The following is a 21,298-nucleotide window of genomic DNA, read 5'->3' as shown; positions in this document are numbered from 1 at the left end:
TAAAGAAAAAAAGGAGGCATTTATTTTTTAGAACAAAATCTCTGAAGACTTAAACTGCAGAGTGAAACACGACTACACCTCCTTACTGCTAATCTCCAAAACAAAATGACATCAAATAAATTAAATAGAAAAGAAATTCAAGTTATCCTCAATGATAATAAAAACATTCAAATAAATATTGGAATACAATTTTCTATGCCTAATGAGAGCACATCCCCTGGTGCTCTCTTTAAATATGTGTCATCCAGATGTTGAAGGTGACGTCTTCCACATAATACCATGTTTTTTTTTTTTTTTTAAGATGCAGTTGACATTTCAAATTTTAAAAAATATATTTCCTCATGTGGTGATTTTTTTTACTCTGAAGTGTAGGATGTCAACGTTTTTGACTTATTCTGAGCTAAACCATAAGGCTTACTGGCGTTTGAAGACAGAGAAATTGAGGGGATTTTAAATCTTGTTGGTCAGACTGGAAGACATGACGACACAAACAAAGTCCAGACCCGAGAAGTGACAGCACACGTTAATGACAGATAAAATCTTAAAATAAAAGGTAGGATATTGCTCTTTCTCATCTCCAAAGAACTGACTGACATTACAAACTCACATTTCATATCCAAACACTATTATTCCTCCTTCTCCTCTACCCTGTCTCGACACATAAAAAGTACCACTTACAGTTCAGCGTTGAATCTTTTTCATCCTTACCGCTTTACATTCAGACTTCTTTGCTGCACTTGTTTTCTTTCTGCTCAACTTTCACTTTTTCTTTCTCTCTGAATGTTCTGTCTCTCAGCCTTCACCAACACACACCTGTGGTCAGATTAAATATGGGAAGCATTTTTGTCAATAACTATGTCAGATGAACCCTCATAGTAAACACCTGAAGGATAAAGTAGAAGAAGAAAAGGTGATTCAATTAATACATTTCCGTTTGTTTGTTTTTTACCTTCTTCAAGCTCAAAAGTAAACTATCTGTCTTTAATGTGTCCTGTCACCTTTCGGCTGTCACATTTTGGTCACAAAACAACACAAAAAACATTAAAATAAACAATGGAGCAGGAAGGCTATCTGCTTTCCCTCCTACATTCTTCAGCCATTTTTTTTCTCTCAGCCCTAAGAAATATTTTTTTTCTCTAGAATCATGTAATAACAATAGAAAAGTTAAATATAAAACCGATGCGTAGAACAATAAATAGAACATATATATATTATAGTCATTGCTATGATTGGTGTAAACCCATAACTGTTGATGCGTACCTCCTCACAGACCATAAGGTCTTTTAAAAACAATCCTTCATAAGAATCTCCCTGGAAACAGGAAATCAGCTGTTACCTCACTCATCATTACATCATAAATTATAACATTATAAATATTTCATCATTCTTGAAACTTTTCACCTGTACTCTCCCTCCTCATCAACATTGCCCAACCTGCCATCTTGGACTTCTCTTTTCACTCTGTGGGGAACCTGCTCCTGCTGCAGTTTCTCTTTCCTGCACAGACAGAGAGGTACAGCCGTGTGGTGGCGACAACATGTCACGGTAAAGCTTCATCATCGACACAAAGTACAGTTTCGCTTTTGTTTTCCCTTTTGGGGAAGAGAATTAAACTTAGAGAGTATATAAATAAATAAAAACGTGGGGAAACTTTCAAACCAACTGTTTTCCTCTCGTTTTCACCTCCACAGTGATGGATATATCAACCACCTTGCACTGCATTGTGGGTAACGTAGTAAAGCTCATGGTTTGGGAGCTTCAGCCTTCTGAACTGCTGTGCTTTGAAGTGCGTTCTTAAACACAAACCCATAATAGTACCTCACCGCCCTGCCACCCTCCCCAACACACACACACACACACACACACACACACCATCCTTTCATCGTCTTAATCTACTGAGTTGATGTGCAATAGCTTTACATTAGAAGTACTAGCAACATCTGTTCTGCAGCTGTACAAGCATAGATGGTAATGCAGGTGATTGATGTGTTGCTGACGCCTGTTAAATGATCTGCAGCATTAAGCTAGTAGTGTAGCACCGGGTTTTAGTAGTAGCAGTATAGTAGTAGTAAGAGTAGTAGAACCTGTAGTAGTTGTGGTAGTAGTTGAAGTAGCAGCAACAACAATAATGAATTGCACTGAGCCAAACCTGAGTCAAATCCTGCTCGACAACATAAGCTGTAGGACTCTGCTCGCTGATGACAACTGCTCCCTCAATGCCAGGCAGCCTCAATCAATCCCAGAATTATTTAGGTGAGGATTTGAAATCAGACCCGAGTGACTCTGAGTCTGAGAGTATCTGTGTTTGCAAAAGCCTGAGGTTGAACCGGTAATGGCAGTTTAGGTTTGAATGACTTAAAATGCTATATCTTCATCTTACAGATAAGAAGCCATACATATGTCTCCTTAAAAATGCATCAGCTGTTGTCTAACTTCATCAGAAGTATTTGTTCTTTTAGAGTTTGGCAGGACCGACACATGTCAAAGCACAGCAGGGCACCGGTGATGCTCCTGTCATTAAAGGGACATTACATAGTAACTGATCACATCACAGTTCGGATCACCTAGGGTTGCAGTGCAGGATTAGAAAGTAATTTTGACTGGAAGTTCTCTCTAAAACAGAATTCACAAAAATAATAAAATAGAGAAGCAGACTGCAGAGATGAAAACGAGAGGAGAAGGAGAAGGGCAAAATCCTTCCGTCTTTCTGGGTTAGTCCAAAGTTGTGGGTCTTTTGTCCCACACTGATGACCTCAGAGACCAGCTGAAATTATGTCACCGCGATGAACAGTTCATTCCCGCCCACTGGCAGAGTAGGAGAACTGTGGGAAGTGCGGTCTTCTCTCGTTGTCCAGACAGTCCATCCCGTCCTCATCAACTAAAGAAACGTGGATTCAGAGGTATTTAATGATTCATTACAATTTAAAGTACATCTTCAGTTAATACAAATACATATAATCAAATAGGAAATGTATACATTTCAAAACATTCAAACATTACAAAACATTGTGTTTGTGCTACATTGTTGTACTGTAGATTTAAACAGACCAAGATTCAATTAACAAGTGTGTCTTTGATGTGCAAATCTCTTGCTAACTAACCAATGTGCGACCTACAAAACAGGTGGAACCTCATATTAGCACATCAGTTCCACTCATTCATAATTCAGTGCTGAACATTTTGAAACCGGCATCTTTATTTCAAAAGCCTGTGAAGAGCTGCATGTGGCCTGAGGACTATTGCAGAAACACTTGAATAAACAGACAATGGCATATTTTAGGTGTGTTACTCCTGTTAATTCAAGTTGAAATGTCTCACCTGAAGAAATAGCGTGAACACTGATAAATTGTTTTAAACTTCAATTATTAAAGTAATCAAAGTGAGTAAAAAAAACTGAATATGATCACTATCAGTTGCTAATGCAATCGACTGACTGTGGAGCTTAACAATTTATTCCAATTTGTAATCAGAACATATCTTCATATCTTCAGAATATCTTCAGCTAGGTAAAGAATGAAAGTGATAGTTTGTCAAGTTTTAATGTGGGCATATGTTTGTACGTATATGTGTTAGAAAGAGAGAGAGAGACAGACAGAAGAGACTCACATTTCTCTGGTGGAGTGATTGTGATGGTCTGGGCTGTGAACTCCTCGTCAAAGTATCTGGTGTCTGTCTCCGACGTCACCTGAGGCTTGAAGGGAGGGACCATCTGGGGCAAAGACGTGAGGAGGACACAAAGAGGAAAGATTTGTTTGTACAAGAACTCTTCTTAACTAAAAAGAAGCTGCTTGAAGGACACCAAACTTGGGATGTCAAAAAACATCCTGCAATTCGAGCGCCCCAGTGGACAAATGGTTATGGAGCATACCACATAACTGCAACATTCACAGTTTGATATACCCCTCTTTTTCTCTCCACGTTTCCTGTCAATTTCTGCACTGACTGTCTGAATTATAATAATATAATAGCTTTATTTATATAGCACCTTTTTACAAGGGGATTTACAATAAAAGATAGAGGTAAATAAGATCCAGAACGTAAGATACAACAATAATATAAATTGTTACAACAAATACCATCGTTCAAGAAAAAGCCATAAGATAAAAGTGAGTCTTAAAAAGATTTTAAAAGGAAGATTCTGAGTTTGCCAGCCTGAGATCGTAAGGCAGGGAGTTCAACAGCTGAGGGGCCCGGACAGCAGGTTGAGATCTTGGAACCATTAGTAGAGCCCAGCCAGAGTATCTCAAGCAGCGATAAGGCTCATAGGGAATTAGCAGATTGCATATATTGGAGGGAGTCAAACCATTCAAGACTTTAAAAACAAGCAGTAAAATCTTAAAAACAATTCTAAAACTCACAGGTAACCAGTGAAGGGCAAAAAGGATTTGTGTGATGTGGTTACTTCTCTTAGTGCGAGTTAAAAGCCTGGCAGCAGCGCTTTGTATCAACTGCATTCTTTGGATGTTTTGCCTGCTAATAGTAAAATAAAGTGTGTTGCAATAATCGAGTGTGGCGGAGATAAAAGCATGGATGAGCTTTTTTTAAGTCTGCAGATGAAAGCAATAATCTGATTGTGGCTAGAAGTCTCAATTGGGCAATTCAGAATCAAAAATAACACCAAGGTGGCCTCTTTTTGAATGTTTCTTAAAAAAGGCACCCAGACTAGAGGAGAGATTAAGAATGCTGCTAGTGCTGGGGCTACAGGGGGTAATTATGACTATATCTGATTTGGAATCATTCAGCTGCAGGAAATTTTTGTAGCATCCGATTTTTTATTTCTGCGAGGCAGGACATAATACAGGGTACATCAGTGGTACCAGGCTTTAAAGGGACATAAAGCTGCAAGTCATCTGCATAGCAGTGGAAGTCATTGTCATGTCCACGCATGATTTGCCCCAGGGGTAGCATGTATATGGTTGATAAAAAGGGACCCAGAATAGAACCTTGGGGGACTCCAAAGAAAAGAGGAGCACAAAAGGAAGAGGCGTTTTCAATAGATAGGAGATGAACCAATCCAGCACTACATCAGTGATTCCCACCTGTTTTTTTCCAGACGGCTGATTAAGACATCATGGTCCACTGTGTCAAAGGCTGAGCTGCGTGTTAAAGTGCTGCCGAATCTCCACTATTCTATTGTTTAAATGATTACGAAATGTTTTACATCTCTCAGGGTTGGATTCTACTGGCTGGCGTAGGTGTAGCCTGGTCCTACCAGACTCTCGTACATTTTATTTGTACAGAGAGTCTGGCCTCTCTCCATTGACAAGTGTTAACTTCCTTGAAGGCGGATACTCTGTTGAAGTTTAAAACTATTGGATCTGCCCAGAGCCACTCTGGATCTGCCATAACCAATCGTTAATGTTTGGTCGTGACGTATGTCATGCGCATGTGCAACAAGAGGGGAGACCGACAACAATTATCGGCTTATATTTAGCATTAGCATCGCTAGCGTTAGCCTTAGCCAACTCCTTCACCACTAACGGAGCGAGCTGGAAAATCAAACTTTTCCCGAACCCCATGGGGAGGAGGGCCACAACATCATGGCCACCAACACAACTCAGCAAAGATCGTTCTTGCTCAGGCTTTAACTTCTGGATATTCGGCAGTGTTGCCACAACGGACCGAATGGCTTCGCTCGCATCTTTCTAGTGCACTTCCTCAACGTCATCATTCTCAGCCACTCTCTCTGTTTACTGATTGGACCGCCAAATATTTGACCGGAGAAAACCCAAGAATATACCGTAAACTCAGACGGAGTAGTGAAGGAAAATTAAAATTGAGCGGAAGTACGTAGGAGGGAGGAGCCAGGCTAGGCTAGGTGGGGGACCAATTACAGAATTTATAGTTTTAAAAAGGATTCTAGGATTGCGACCCTGTTTAGCAATTGGCTCAGAAATATAGGTGTCCCTTGCTTCCTTGATTGCACACTGGTAAGTTTACATTAGATTTTTTAGAGAAGCAAGGGAGACACTGTTTTTATTTTTTCCACTTTCGCTTCTTCTTCAATTCTTCATTTAACCATGGCAGAAAAGAAGTTTCCAGCTTTTTGTATTTGACTGGAGCTACAGAGTCTAGAATGTTTGTACAAGAGTGATAAGCTCCTCTCCTCTACGGTGAGGCCATGTTGTTTGCTGGTATTAAAGATATGTGTGAGGCAGTAAACGCTTGGCAAAAGCAAGAAAAAAAGAGTGAATTCAGGGGGCGGTAGCAAATCAGTGTCGGGGGTTTGGGGTTAGGAGAGAGGAGTGGAACCTGGAAGCACACTGCGTTGTGGTCAGACATGGCAAAATAAACCAAGTTCACATCATCCACACAGAAACCATGGGAGAGCGCAAGGTCAAGAGTGTGCCCTTTGTCATGGCTGGGCTGCTTCACATACTGGGTCAAAGTAAAAGAATCTAAAAGTTTGAAAAAAAAAAAAAGCAGGAAGAGGATATGGATATGTGATATTAAAATCACAGAAAATAAGACTCTCAAAAGTGGAGAAACAGCCAAGCAAGACTGGGGAACAGCTAAAATCATTTTTGGTGTATTACTGCAAAGCCGGCTAAAATGTTCAGAGCTCTTGGTCCTAGTGGGAGTCGAACAGGACAGGACATACCTCCTCCTCAGGCTTTTTAACTGTGGAGGTTAGCGACATGATGTCATTAGTGCTAGCATGCACAATAACAGTATGAAAAGAGGGGTGTATGTTGAGGAGAATTATTTAAATAAAATCAGCTGTCTCGCCTCCTGAGAGACAGAATGTAAACGCACCAGGAAGCTTAAGAAATCTGTTGATGGAGTCACCAACACTTAAAATATCAGTTATCTCAGTTTCCGGGTCTCCTTTGTAAATGTAAAGCTTTGAGTCAGCTCCCACACTTCAGTAGCATCAAGGTAGCCTTGCATCATCTCAATATTTAAAAAATGTCATATGTGTTTGTGTGATTAGACCATGTGTTGTCTCTCTGCATTTATACTTGAAACTTTTGTGTTGTTTTACCAAAAGGAAAGAAAAGCAGGGAGGAGATAGGATAGGGTAAAGGAAAGGAGGAAAAGAAGGGAGAGTGGAGAGGAGGAAGTGAAAAACAGGAGAGGTGGTAGAGAGATCAAGAGAGGAATAAAGAGACAAAAGTGAAGAGAGGAAGCTCAGCACCTGTCTAACACATTATGATAGGTGTTGCCACACAGGACCTGGTTCTTACTAGGTAGTGTTATACGAGTAAACACATGATAGACCTCCAGGATACAAGGTCACACATCTCCATGATGTTACACGAGTTAACCCTGACCCTCCCGATACAATTCATCATACAATTATTAACAATACACAATTTTGAAAAGGCAGGGATTTAAATAACTTAAGTACATATCTTTAAGGCAAGTTATTTTCCACGATTCCCTATTATGCTTTATTAGACAGTATGAAACACTGGCACAGTACAGAGGGCAAACTCACAGTGTTACCATGATTTTGCGTCATACCTTTTTATCATAGACATCCTGCCAGTCAACGCCAGAGAAGAAACTGTGTCTCATTATTTCTTTAGCGTCATCTGGTCCTCCACCAAGCCTACAGGACAGGAGAGGAATGTTAAAATAAAACAGAAATAAAACTGAGATCAGTAGAAGCAACATATGATTTGAACCAACAAGCTAAACAGAAATTAATCAAACTTATAAAAGTCATCAGAAGTGATGAGGATATATTTATTACTTTCTTTAGCAAAATAACTTGAATAAAAGTGAGAAAAACTCCTGCATCTCCTGATTTGTTGACATCTCTACATTTTAAATACAGACATAGTTAAGTACACAAAATCACACGCACACACCGTTTGTTGGGGTCTTTGATGAGCAGGCCTGACAGCAGGGACTTGGCGTCGGAAGACAGGGTGCGCGGGAACTTGATGTCCTCCATGAGGATGAGCTCAAACAACTTCTCGTGGTCCTGGTTGTAGAAGGGCAGTCGGCCGCACATCATCTCGTATGTCACCACACCCAAACCCCACCAGTCCACCGCACGACCGTAGTCATTGTCCTCCAGGACCTAAGGAGAGTCGAGAGAGACAGATACAGCATGTTTGCTTTTTTTAAATGGGTCCATTTATTTTATTGGACATCTGCTTTTGTTCTGCAGTTCTGCATTTATTTTATTGGACAATATAGACTGCCCAAGGTATTCGATGAAGAGGCAGATGAGCAAGGAAAGTAAAGAAGTCAGTAAAGAAATCCAATATTCCATTTTGCTCAAGGGATGCACTAAAAAAACAGTAAAAGTTGTCTGAGTAGAAGAGAAGTGGTCGCACAGATAAAAAGGGCTAAGGTGTAGGTCTCTCAATACACAGACACACACATACAGAGGCAAACATCATGGGATGGCAGGTCTTCAGAGGCCCCTGTTACACTAAGGGAGTCAGTTTGCTGCCGTGGCCCACCAGATGCCCCCTATGGTCCGTGCCAGCACTCCCTGGCACACTGATCCTTCTCCTGGCAGGGATAGAGAGGAACGTCCCTGGATGGAAAAGGCAGGAACAGCCCGCAACATGGTTCAGGGCTGCTAGCACAGGTACTGTACTGTACTGTGAGCTGCTGTGTCTTGTGTGCATATGTGCGTCCGTGTGTGTGTGTGTGTGTGTGTGTGTGTGTGTGTGTGTGTGTGTGTGTGTGTGATGGGGAAAGAGGTCCTGTGAAAGAAGTCACTCCTGTATCAAAGTCTTGTGTCTGGGCTTCCTGCTCTTATTCCCTGCCTACTCTCCTTACACTGTCTTTTCCATCCTGTCTAATCCTGCCTCCTTTGGCCTCTAATCATGTCATCCCTCGCTTGTTCCTATTCTTTCATCCTCTTATATGCCCGTCCGCTCCTCTGGAAGAGTGAGGAAGAGGACAAGGAGACAAGGAAAAAAAATTCCTCTCTAGAAGAGAGGTATTTCAGTTCCTGTTAAGGCCCTCATTAACATAATAAGCTTATTAACATGATGAATGTGTATGCAAGCTTGTGTTGTTTAATGTGTGTGTGTGTGTGTGTGTGTGTGTGTGTGTGTGTGTGTGTGTGTGTAACAGACAGACAGACAGCTGGAGACCAGCCAGAACAACATACTGTATGTTGTACATCTCGCCAATATTAATAACATCTCACTCACTGTTAATAATGGTCCCGGCAGGGTGAACACTAACAGACACAAATACATGAAATCAAACATGCACAAAAACATTTATAACCCAACTATTATAAATTATATAATAAAACTATACAGCATATGTCATTATATCAAAATATTAAAAAAATAATGTAAACTGAACTAATATTTGCCATTAGTAGAAGTGAGATGGGTGGCAGATGCATATAGTACAAGTGTCACAGATATATATATATCTTAGATTGATTAGATTAGAGAAGTGTTTATGCAAACTGCAGACTGACTGTGTAAATACATTATCTACAAACTATGCAAACCACAAAATCATACTGAAATTTAACCTAATATTTAAGTATTTGTGCTCCACACTGACATTTGCTTGGAAGCTTTGAACCTCAGAACCTCAGATTTCAGGCACATGAACATTTCAATATTTGTGACAAAAAAGATTAGAAGAAGGTGGTTTTAGATTAAAATATTCATCTTTGGAGTAAAAACTGCCAGTTTTATGGTGGAGAATATACATGAGTATGGTATTTCTAAATTACTGTAATCTGTGTGACGCTACTTCTAAATCATTTTATATAAAAGTCATATCATTAGCGAACAGACGATTAATATGGATTTATCTGCACTCAATTTCGTCACAATTCTGTAAGAAACTTGCTGTAATTTAATCGCCACAGTATAATCAAAATAGTCATATTCTTCGTTTTACTTGGCAGTTTTGCCTTATACGTGTCAGATAAGGGTGCAGATGAGGTACAACTCCAACTATAAATAATGTTAAATGTCATTATGCAATGAGAGAAAATACCAAACAGCTGCCTGCGAGTTTCCACATCAGCTCAATGCTGCAGAAAGCTGGCCATTAACTAACTGAGCTCACACACTTGAACCTAAACTGCTAATTATGCAGGCGGCTGCTTCAGTTTGTGCAAGTCAACATGTGCGTGGAAGTGAATAATAGTTATAAATTCTATTTATGTGTGTGTGTGTGTGTGTGTGTGTGTGTGTATTACACTGTTCACCCTGTTGGCAGCTGCAGAGAAAAGCTGGGGGAACGAAGCGCACCGTCAGCTCCAGATATACTATCGATCGACACACACACACACACACACACACACACACACACACACAAAGCAGATGGAATATGTATTTGTCCCCAACATATTTATAAAGTTTTGAGAGTGAGGCAAACTAGGAGATGTTTGGTGTTTCAGTCCCTGTAGCTTGAGGAAGGACACACACATACAGACACACATACACAGTGTGCAGTTTATGAAATTCAGAGCAGCTTACAAGGCGGTTTTCGATGCTGATCTACAGGGCTGTGTGTTGAGTCTTTGTACAAAAAGGTACATAAATGTATCCAAATGCAGGCAGTCCAGTTGGGCATGTATATGTATGTGCATGTCAGTGTAAGAGGGTGTGTGTGTGTGTGTGTGTGTGTGTGTGTGTGTGTGTGTGTGTGTGTGTGTGTGTGTGTGTGTGTGTGTCCTGGGACCAAAGAAAGTGGTGGCAGCTCGGTTGCAGGCAGGGAGCAGATTAATCCACACAGAGCCAGAATGCTGCCCCACAGCCTTAGGCATGAAGGCATGGGAGTGTGTGTCTGAGTGTGTATATGTACAGTATGTGTGGTTATGTGTATATTTTGGAAACAGACAGGACAAATAAATAGGACAAGATGGTAGAAGTAGAAGTATCAAATTAGATAAATCAGCAGGAGAGAAGAAGAGGAAGACAAAGAAGAAGAAGAAGGAGGAAGAAGAAGAAGAAGAAGGAGGAGGAAGAGGAAGAAGAAGAAAAAAAGAAAAAGGGAAAAGCTCTGATTAAAAGCAGCCGTGAGAAAGAAGGTCTTGTCCTGTCCTGGTCCCTATTGGGGCAGCCATGTGGCAGTTAGATGCTGCTTGAGGGGCGGGGGCTTTGGCAGCCTGGACAGGACTAGATGGGACGGGACGGGCACACACAGCCTGTGGCTGTAGCAGCCCAAATACCCAGCAGGCTACAGGGAACACAAACATACACATACACACCTCATATACTGGGCACAGTGAACAAACAACCACATATTGTCGGTGTCACACAGATACCTTCTATCTCCAAAGTGTCATCTTTTGGAAATCGGTTTATATTGACACTGTTCTGACATTTTGCAATGTTTAACGGCTGACAGTACTGCTATGTTTATGAAACATTTACAGTTACAGTAAAAGAAGAAAAAAAATCACAATGCCCAACATATCCAACATACAAACAAAATAAAAACAAACAAATAAATGGAAAAGGCCCAAATCCATCCTTTTCAACACTTAATAAAAAATAGCCACAAGGAAATGTGTCATATACAAAAAAAGAGAGAAAAACACCCCCATTTGTTTTCTCTGATTCTGTTCCATCCCTTAACACTGATTATTGTTCATTCTCACATTAATCTTCATTTTTGACTATCCTTGAAACAAATAACATTTTGATCTAATGCTTTGCATGTTTGGCTGAAGAATTATTCACTTATAGCGTTGTGTTGAAGTATTTGAGTTCCTTCAGGCACGTAGCAGACACAAACCTTCTTTATTCACTTCTCATCTGCCCTTTTCACTGATGGCAAACATGGGAACTATCTGAATTTCACTCCTGTAACCCTGAAATATTTTCTCTCCTTTCTCATCTTCCTCTGTCTTCAACCCCCACCTCCCCCTCTCTCTTTTTAATCCCGGCTACTTTGCATCTCTGTAACTTGGCTCCGAGCAAACTGTGTTATTTTTACACGCGGGCGGGCGAGCAGACCGTGCGGGCGGGTGAGTGGCGGCGGCGGTGTAGATTTCCAGGTTTTTTCCGAGCACCTTCCTCCAACCTCGCCCATCTGCCGCCATCTGCCTCGCTTTAGCCCGCACTTTCTACTGCAATCACACACACATAAATGCACACAGACGCACATCCTGTGAAAAATAACCAACAGCCTCCAATCAGCTTTTGGCACGCAAAGGAAGGGACTCTAAAAAAAAGCACAAAATGCCTCGCCAAATTGTCCTCCATACTTTTTTAAGTGGAATATACACTATGCCTGTCCCCTCCTGCATTCATCTTCACATCTACATCGCTCTGTCTCCACCACCCACAGTCCTGCAACGCACTCGCCAGTTGATCTGCTGGCCTTCTAGTGAAGCAGTGCTGGTGGCTGGACAGCGGATGGCTACAAAAAACTATACAAGAATGTAGTTGTGTGTGTTTGTGTAAGCACTGTGCCCTTTTCCAATTCAACCAACACTCTCATTCACACAATAAGCGGCATATTTACTGTTCACCCTGATTTTATGGAAAGTGTTTGCCTGTGAAATCTGCACATTAAAATGTCCATGCATAAATTCCACTGTTGTAAGAAGGTTTCAAAAATCTGAGTACTTAAAAAAGGGTTATGAGTAAGAGGTGGCAAGAGAGTACCTGGATCCTCACTTTATGACTTGGGGGTAAGGTGTATGTGTGGATGCCACAGATGCTTTTATGTACTACAAAGTCTCAGTCAATCTGCTCAGTTTACAGAACTTAACATACAGTCCCTGAAATTTATGTTATCAATTGATTAATGCAATTCATAGAGTCTACATTGTGTTGTTGATGTGGTCATTAAATCCATCACCATTTGGCCACTTGGCACATTTCATGTTCATAATTTAACCAAAATACCCGTACTGTATCTAATCAGTCTCACACATGTTTAAGAGTAAAGCAGAATATCATCTAACATTATCCAACCTATCCAAATTTCAGATTTATTTTTCATTGTACTATTTTATTTTGTGATTGACCAATATTTAGGTTGGTAAGCAGATGATGGAATGATGCTACATAACTTACCCTAACCCTGACCTGACAGTATATGGTTGTACCTGTACATACTTGCATTGTAATGCATGAAACTACCATAATGTACAAAATATATACTGTAGAAGTCAGAAGGGGTGGGAATCACCAAAGGCCTCGCGATATCATCACGATACTTATGTCACAATATCATATTATTGCAATTTTAAACATATTGCAATATGCTGCGATATATTGCAATTTATTACCTTTTTTCCATATTCAAATTTTTCCCAATTTCAAATGATGTCCCCAAAAACATCTGTTTTATCTGAAAAGATACATTTCTCTGTTTGCTCATTTCACTTCAATTGTATTGCTGCAAAATGGGATTGTCAAGCAGACAAACTGACCAACACATATATAATAATAGAGCGATACTTGGCGTCAGTACAGTATTGCCACGGAAAATATCGCGATACTATGCTTTATCGATTTTTTCCCCCAGCCCTAGTAGTCAGTGACAGTAATGTGACTTGATTCTGAGATATGTGCCTTTTGATTTGATGCTCATATTTAATCCCAAATAAAAAGGAACAATTATGATTGTTATTACTTCTCCTCGGATTGCCATTAGTAGTAGATGTTGTGACATTATATTTTACCTTATACTTCATACCTTACTTTTGGTTGTTAGACACCCAGGAATGAATGATTATTCTACTGTAATTTATACTTCACTGTAATTATAGGGCTACATACAGTAGTGAATACATGGGTAAAATGGTGGTAAAGATAAAAGCAAGTGGAAGTGGAAAGGTGAAAATACTTCAATTCATGAAAAAAAAAAATCTTAGAAGATAAAAGTAAAGAATAGGAAATGACTTAGCGAGAAAGAAATCAAAAGGAAACCAGAGAAAAAAAGAAAACACATAAGAAGAAAACAAAAAGTTACCTCAGGTGCGAGGTATTCCGGCGTGCCACAGAAGGTCTTCATGGTAGCAGCGTCTGTGATGCCCTCCTTGCAGAGTCCGAAATCGGTGATCTTGATATGGCCATCTTTATCCAGCATCAGGTTTTCCAACTGGAAGGAAAATAAAATATACATCAATTCCCACAATTCAACTTTCACCATCAGAATCTCAAACATCAAATTGATTGCAAAGGCATGGAATAATATTTTATTCTCATCATTTGTGACTGACAATGAACACAATACTGCTTTTTTTAATTGACTAAAATACTTTTTCTGTAAGGTGGAGGTAACGAGAACCATATTGCTCTACCCCACATAGTAGCAGTACACACACTCAGACACACAAACAAGCAGAGTATGGAAATAAACTTCAGGCGTGTAGTGGAGCCACTAATCCTTTTAATTTTAATGGCTGAAGTGTTTTTCTCGCTCTCTGTCTGCTTTTTCTCCTTTCTGTTTTCTTGGCTGCTGTGAGCAGGGCTGGGGCCAAGGCTGCCAGGCAGACGCTCAGGCAGAGCCATCTACCTCTCTACCTCTGTGGCATCAGCACCGCCTCCCTCCCTCCCTCCCTCCCTCCCTGCCTGCTTTCACCTCCCACACTTATTTACTGCTTTATGTCTGTTTGAGCTAGTCCCTGTCCCTTTCTTTAATTACTACACATCCTGAGCAACTCCTCTACTCCTAGATGAAAACTGGATGGGGGGGCTAAAAAAAGTTTTCCCTCAAATATCTGATCACTCTCATCCATGCCCCCCAACTAGCCTTCCCTCTCTGTTTCTGTTTACCTTGAGGTCCCGGTACACAATCTTGGCTGAATGCAGGTAGTCAAGAGCCGAGACAATCTCGGCACCGTAGAAGCGCGTGCGCTCCTCTGAGAACACCCGCTCTCTGGACAAATGGAAAAACAGCTGCGGGAGAAGGAGGGAGGAAGAGAGAGGGTGAGAAAGGGAGAGACAGAAAGAGGGCGGGGGAGAGAGAGAGGGGAGAGACAGCAGGGACGGCACAGCAATAATTACTGATTTATTGGAGGAAATTAGCACAACACAAACTGGCTGCCCGCACCATATTGAGATGATAGATAGCGGAGGGGAGGGTGAGCGGTGTGTGTGTGTGTGTGTGTGTGTGTGTGTGTGTGTGTGTGTGAGGGGTGCACATGGAGTGGGGCTGGGTGGGAGAGTCTCGGAGGAGGGCGGGTGGAGGCGCTCAGCAGCTGGCGCCTCATCTAGCAGCCCCTCGCGCGCGCGCGCACGCACGCACGCACGCACACACGCACACACACACACACACACCTCTTCCATGTTACCCTCTGGGCTAGGGCTAGGTTGGCATGGTGCTGGCGTGGAGTTCGGCAACAGGGGCCAAATCAAGGGTTTAATCAATACACCAGTCTAGTTAAAGACAGGCCGACCGCCGCTGCCGCCAACGCCGCCAACACTCCCCCCACCCTCTCATTTCAACTGCCTCCAGTGCAGCCCTCATTAGTGGCCTAACTGGCCTTGCCCCCTGAGCCTCTGTCTTCATTTACTCTATTCTCAAACCCATCCTTCTCTGTTTTTGGCAAGAAGCTCATTTCCATACTTTAAAGAGTACACAACTCGTTTTTATTTCCCAGGTGGCGTGACCTCCCCTTTCTCCTCCATCTTGCCTTTTTATCGCTCACCTCACATTCCCTTCATCTCTCGCTCTCTCTCTTATGCTCTCTCTTATGCTCTCCCTAGCTGTCAAGTTGTCACTGTCAAACAGCTACACATGTGGCACCAAAATGACTCCAGCCTGCTGCGGCACACCAGTCAAGTCGTACAAATTACCCATGAGGCCAAGGGGCGCACATCTCCCCATTAATTGTTCAGGGATGTTTGCATATGGCCGCTGGAGTGATGCTCACAGACCACCTTGTGCAAATGGTGTCAGTGTGTAATGTGTGTGTGTGTGTGTGTGTGTGTGTGTGTGTGTGTGTGTGTGTGTGTGTGTGTGTGGTGAAAGGGGATAACACGACAGGTGGGCCTTCATCAGTGTACTGGCAGCTGTGACTGTGGCAGGTTTGTAATAGGTTGTGTGTGTGTGTGTGTGTGTGTTTGTGAGGCATGTGTGGTCACAATTTGTCCGTTGAGGTAAAAATGTGTATTTGTCTAAGTATGTGTGTGTTTGCTGGTGTTTTCTCTGTGTGTGTGTGTGTGTGTGTGTGTGTGTGTGTGTGTGTGTTTGCTCAGGCCTGGCACTGGCTGAACTACCTAACTAACTGGGAAGGGAGCAGGTGACAGTTACACTGAGGGAATGAACCAAGATTGCAAAAACGGACCGATTAAAAAATCTGAGAAATGGAAAAGTGGGGCATTCCAAACTCATTTCGTCTCCGACTGTCATTCTGGCTATATCTGCCCCATAGGTGTGTTCATAAATAGACACAAGCAGGAGAGGGATGGAACAGAAAAGAGAGATGAGAAGGCAAGCGAGAGGCCAGTTGGTTGGCAAATTAACTGTGTTAGAAAGCAATCGAACAGTCAAACTTTCGCCACTTCTTGAGTGTTTGCCCGTCTTAACATTCCTCTGCTGCACTACTGTTGCAGAGTCACACATCTCCACTAACACAATGGGCCCTATCTTGCACCCAGCACAATTGACTTTGTACACCGACGCATGTATCATTCCTATTTTTCCCTCCACAGACTCACGTCGAGTAATTAGGGAATGAACTTGCGCTCCCGGGGGCGGTTCAGCAAAAAGAGGAGGTGTGTTCCGGCGCAAATGTTCCCTAGTGCTATTTTGCAGTTTCAGAAAACAATTCCGCCACAGACCAGGAAAAACCTAGTCTAAAGTCAGTGGCGCGTTATTCAGATGCTATTTTAAGGGCACATGCTTGGCCGTAATGTGTGTGCATACACCGCATACACTTTGCTTCTCTCATCTCACGGACCCAGCAGTTCCCATTTTTTGCAAACCATACATAAATACAAGGAAAAATATGACCTTGTTTTACACAACATTTCCATGAATCATGGATGTGTTGATGACATAAATGAGGAAATATTAGAGGACTTAAGGAGATGTGATGTTGAACTGCATGTGCCGATGCCACTTAACCCAAATGCCCCAGCAGCAGCACGGGAGAGGAGAGACAGAAGAGCTGCATCGTCTATAAGTGAGGCAAAAATATTACCATGCATTCATAACGTGATTCAGTGAGAGTGAGCCCAAAACATCGGAAAGTATGTTTTTGTGACATTTCTTTATTTACATTTTGTCAAAACGAAAAAAATCAAAAGCAAACGTCGGTCTCCTCGGCTGTGACCCGCTCCTGGCGTGCGCCCATGGATTTATTAAGAGTGTGCGCCTAGCAAATCCGCCATTATAATAGCAATCCGCCATGGAACAAGCGCGCCTGCTTTTAAAGGGAATGTGAGATAACGCTCTGATTGGTTTATTGCACGTTACGCCCAAACCACATCTATGAGTAATGTAGCTACTTCAGACCAACCCATTTTAGATCCGCCCACAAAGCTACTTGCGTTTGGCGTTTGATACTTGCGTTTCAGATCGTTAAAATAGGGCCCTATATTTCCCTATGTAAAAATGGTGTATTATCTGTAAGAGACAGTTATAAACCCAAACAAATGTTTAGGAAATCATCTGAAATAATATTTAAAACAACAAATTTACAACTTAGAATACATTCTATATTAATTTTGTTTATTACACGGTTTGGTTGAATCCGACGGCATTCTGCGGTTTGCTAATTCTTTATAGCAGACCGTTGCTAAGTATAACAGACCGTTGCCATGCATAGCAGAGCGTCGCTATGGACGCAGTTCTGATCACTCTGGAGGAAAGCCATCAATCTGCTGAAAGAAGTCCGGGTTATTTATCAGCTATGGCAAAAAGTGGAGAAATGTGGAGAAAGATCCTGTCCTCTAATTCAGACAAGGCAGCAAATCTGGTGAGTGCCTATTGCTACATCTTTATATACAGTCTATGACCGCTACGCAGTAACTTCCGCCGTAGGGACAATAATGTTAATTAGTTACATTGCAACATTGTGTTTACAGGTGTGTCAACTGCAGCGCCTGTACAAGAAGGAAACAAGATGAATGAGGACAGAAACGTCAAAATAAATATTCCCAAAGAAGTCCCATTCACATTGTTCCAAGCGTAGAGACGGAACAGACTATTTTCTTTAGCGGAAGCAATACAATCGTTTTTAAATCAATAAAATCCTTTTCAAATTAATAAAATCATTTTATCCTTTTAAAATCAATATTCTCTAATAACCCCGATATATATATAATATAATATTTAAGATAAATATTTACTCAGAAAAATTAAGACAAAAGAGCTAAGACAGAGTCATCTGTCTTAGTTTAGGTTTGTCTGAGTTTTTACAGTTTTAGTGTTTACAGTAGAATACGTGGAGTGCCTAATCTCTGTCAGTTGGTGTGGTGGAGTTGTGGTTTAACTGGCTGTTCAAAACAGTAACACAAAGATGGGTAACCACATACAGCACAACCATCCTGAAAGTGTGTGTGTCTTACCTCTCCTCCGTTTACATACTCCATGACGAAACAGAGGCGGTCTTTAGTCTGGAATGAATACTTCAATGACTGAAATGAGAACCCCACACACACACACACACACACACACACACACACACACACACACACACACACACACAAAATTTATTTAACTTAATTGATTAATGTGTGTGTCTCAAACATAACACAATTTAAGGAACAGTTTTGTCCGCTGTACAATCCAATGTTAATTGTGTCTGTTGCTTTGTTTTTTTCAATTTGCCCTCGTGTAGCCAGATGCATTAAATCTTACATTATATAGTGGACTCCAATTATCCCACAGTGCAATGGGAAATGTAGTGTACAAGTGATTGTTACTAATCAAGGGCTATTTATCATGAAGCATTTACTGACACAATAGCTTTCTCTTTTATTTCTGTACCGAGGGGTGACTTGAATAGCATCAAATATAATTTTCTGATTTTGCCAAATAAAACATTATGTTTGTCTTCTACAGTACATGCACTCCATATATAGAGCACAGTAAAGTGAAATAGTGAACAACGTTGTACGCAGTGAGAAGTCTGGTCCCATTAGAGTTTAAACAGCAGGAGCAGCAAAACGTGATCAGTCATAGCTTCAAACTGTTTATTTCGGTATTTGCTTATTAAAAGCAAATATGTGTGTGTTTTCTTTCAACAGAGAAAGCTGTTAAACAAAAGAACAGTTGGTTGAGTATCTTTGTGGCTGCTAGTGTGAACTTAGATGTGAACTGTAATTGCTCTCATGACAGTGTGTGTGTGTGTGTGTGTGTGTGTGTGTGTGTGTGTGTGTGTGTTCATATACTGCATATGTTTGTGTGTTTCCAGGGAGTGTGATAGAAATGAGCACTTATGTGTGTCTGTGTACATCAAAGACAGTGTGTAAAGCTAACAGATGTGGTCGTTAATGTACTACAATTTGGTGCCTAACTCATAATTAGCCTCGAGAGACTCTGGTATATATAGGATCAATATGCTGTCTGCATTCTTACAGGTGACGATACATTTGCATATGCACATATGTCTGAATCTAAACCATTTGTGCATTTGAGGTACTTACAGTGAGAAAGGGGTGCCTGGTGTTTTTCAGTACTCTGCTCTCTGTGAGTGTGTGAGCCACTTCATCCTGCACAAATATGGTAAAAACATGTTCAATCAACCAAATAAATAAGAAACCAGTTAAAGATCAGCCCACGAAATGCAGTAAAAACATCAAATACTGACATCTGACACTGTATTCAAAATTAAAAGTAGTCAGAAAAAGGCTTTAAACTCCAGTTGTATGTGGTCCATTCAAAATACAGTAAAAAAAGATAAGATTGATCAGTAGATGAACAGTCGGCCAGACTAACCTTGGCTATGATGACTTCTTTTTTAAGGATTTTCATGGCGTAGTATTTCCCGCTGGCCTTTTCTCGGACAAGAATCACTTTACCAAAGGTTCCCTTTCCCAGCAGCTTCAAGTAGTCAAAGTCACTCATTGTCTTGGGGAGGGAAATGCAGAATGTCATCAATTCATCTGTGCTTTAAGTTAAATAGTTGATATGTAATGACCTTTGGCAGTTTTGACGTACCACTAGCAGTAAAGGAACCAGTATCGTTTGAAAATCCCTGAGTTTGAGTAATTTTTTTTCTTTTCTTTTTATAACTTGCTTTAAGGAATATAATCAACATTTTTCTACAAAACCCTTTTGTCATTTAGCAAAAGAAGCTAAAAAATGTTTTAAATGTTATCACACGCAGCAAAAAACGAAATAAAAAACAAAAAAATAACATATATGTGTGGGGCCTGGAGGGGCCTCTTGCTGTACTTGAGACTGCTGATACATCTAGTTAAAATTTTACCTACGTGTAGCCTATGCCTTTGATACTAAGTACATTTACAAAAGTTGCTTTGCATGAGTGCTTTTACTTGCCTTTAATGTGGAAAAAAACAGTCACAACCTTGTTGTTACAGGGGACCATTTCATTAGTTGACACAAACCTGTGACTCCCTGGACCATTTTTGAAATTGCAAGGTTGTAACCCATTACATGACAATGTACAGCAATAACAAACTTAGCACAAAAAGTAAGGAAATTTGTGTTTGGTAGATTTGTACTTACATTTGTAAGGAACATGCACAAAATAACCTGTTTGGCAATGGCAGAGAAGATTTGAAAATTTTCATGGGCGCAACCCACATACTCAGCACTGCTGCTCATCCCACAAATGCATGTTCCTTACAAATGGGGCACCATTTGAAAGGGAACTAAACAGGCTTTCCAACAGTATAAGATTTATTGCCAAAAAGCATTGTTACCATAGAGAAATAATCTACCAAACACAAATTTCCTTACTTTTTGTGCTAAGTTTACATCTGGAATGCACTGTTGTGTGTTATACCTTGCGTTTGTGGTGTGTGGTGGAGATGTCCATCTCCTCCTCGACCATGTTGTCGATGTTGGAGGTGGGGCTGCACTGGATCCTTTCTTCCTCTTGTCTCTGCAGCTTGTCAGCCACCATCTGGATGGCCTCTGTCCACTCATCTCTGAGTTTATAACCCACAACAAGACAAAATTTAGGGAAGCACCATTACCAACACCTACTGTATTGGATAAAAATGACTGAGGCATCATCCTTTATATTTCAATTTCAACCAAACCCAGTGTTCTTCCATGTTTGGAAGGTCCAGTTTGTTGAATATGAGGATGTGATTATTTATTTATTTTTCTGTCATATATTATAATAAACTGAATATCGTTGGGGGTTGGACTGGGTTCAAATAAAACAAGCAATATGAATGTGTCGCTTTGTGCTCAGGGAAATTTTAACAGGAGTTAATCAAGAAAATAATCAGATTAATCATTAAAG

At 40.9% G+C, this 21,298-nt stretch overlaps 1 protein-coding gene across 1 annotated transcript in view; it reads right to left on the bottom strand.

The window, feature by feature from the left end:
* akt3a (v-akt murine thymoma viral oncogene homolog 3a) overlaps positions 1-21,298 on the bottom strand; it is a 60,673-nt gene continuing 39,375 nt past the window's right edge. Inside the window, exons 4-13 of the mRNA XM_078272555.1 lie at positions 20,831-20,975; positions 19,798-19,929; positions 19,506-19,571; positions 18,426-18,494; positions 14,685-14,807; positions 13,879-14,007; positions 7,818-8,032; positions 7,468-7,555; positions 3,607-3,709; positions 1-2,878 (exon numbers count right to left, since the gene is read on the bottom strand). Coding sequence (XP_078128681.1) covers positions 2,793-2,878; positions 3,607-3,709; positions 7,468-7,555; positions 7,818-8,032; positions 13,879-14,007; positions 14,685-14,807; positions 18,426-18,494; positions 19,506-19,571; positions 19,798-19,929; positions 20,831-20,975 — 1,156 coding nt within the window. The 3' untranslated portion in view covers positions 1-2,792. The remainder of the gene's footprint in view (positions 2,879-3,606; positions 3,710-7,467; positions 7,556-7,817; positions 8,033-13,878; positions 14,008-14,684; positions 14,808-18,425; positions 18,495-19,505; positions 19,572-19,797; positions 19,930-20,830; positions 20,976-21,298) is intronic.

The sequence above is a fragment of the Sander vitreus genome, chromosome 17 (assembly GCF_031162955.1).
Source record: "Sander vitreus isolate 19-12246 chromosome 17, sanVit1, whole genome shotgun sequence".
Taxonomy (NCBI): Eukaryota; Metazoa; Chordata; class Actinopteri; order Perciformes; family Percidae; genus Sander; species Sander vitreus.
Note: the sequence above shows the minus strand (reverse complement) of the source record. Positions and strands in the feature narration are given on the sequence as shown.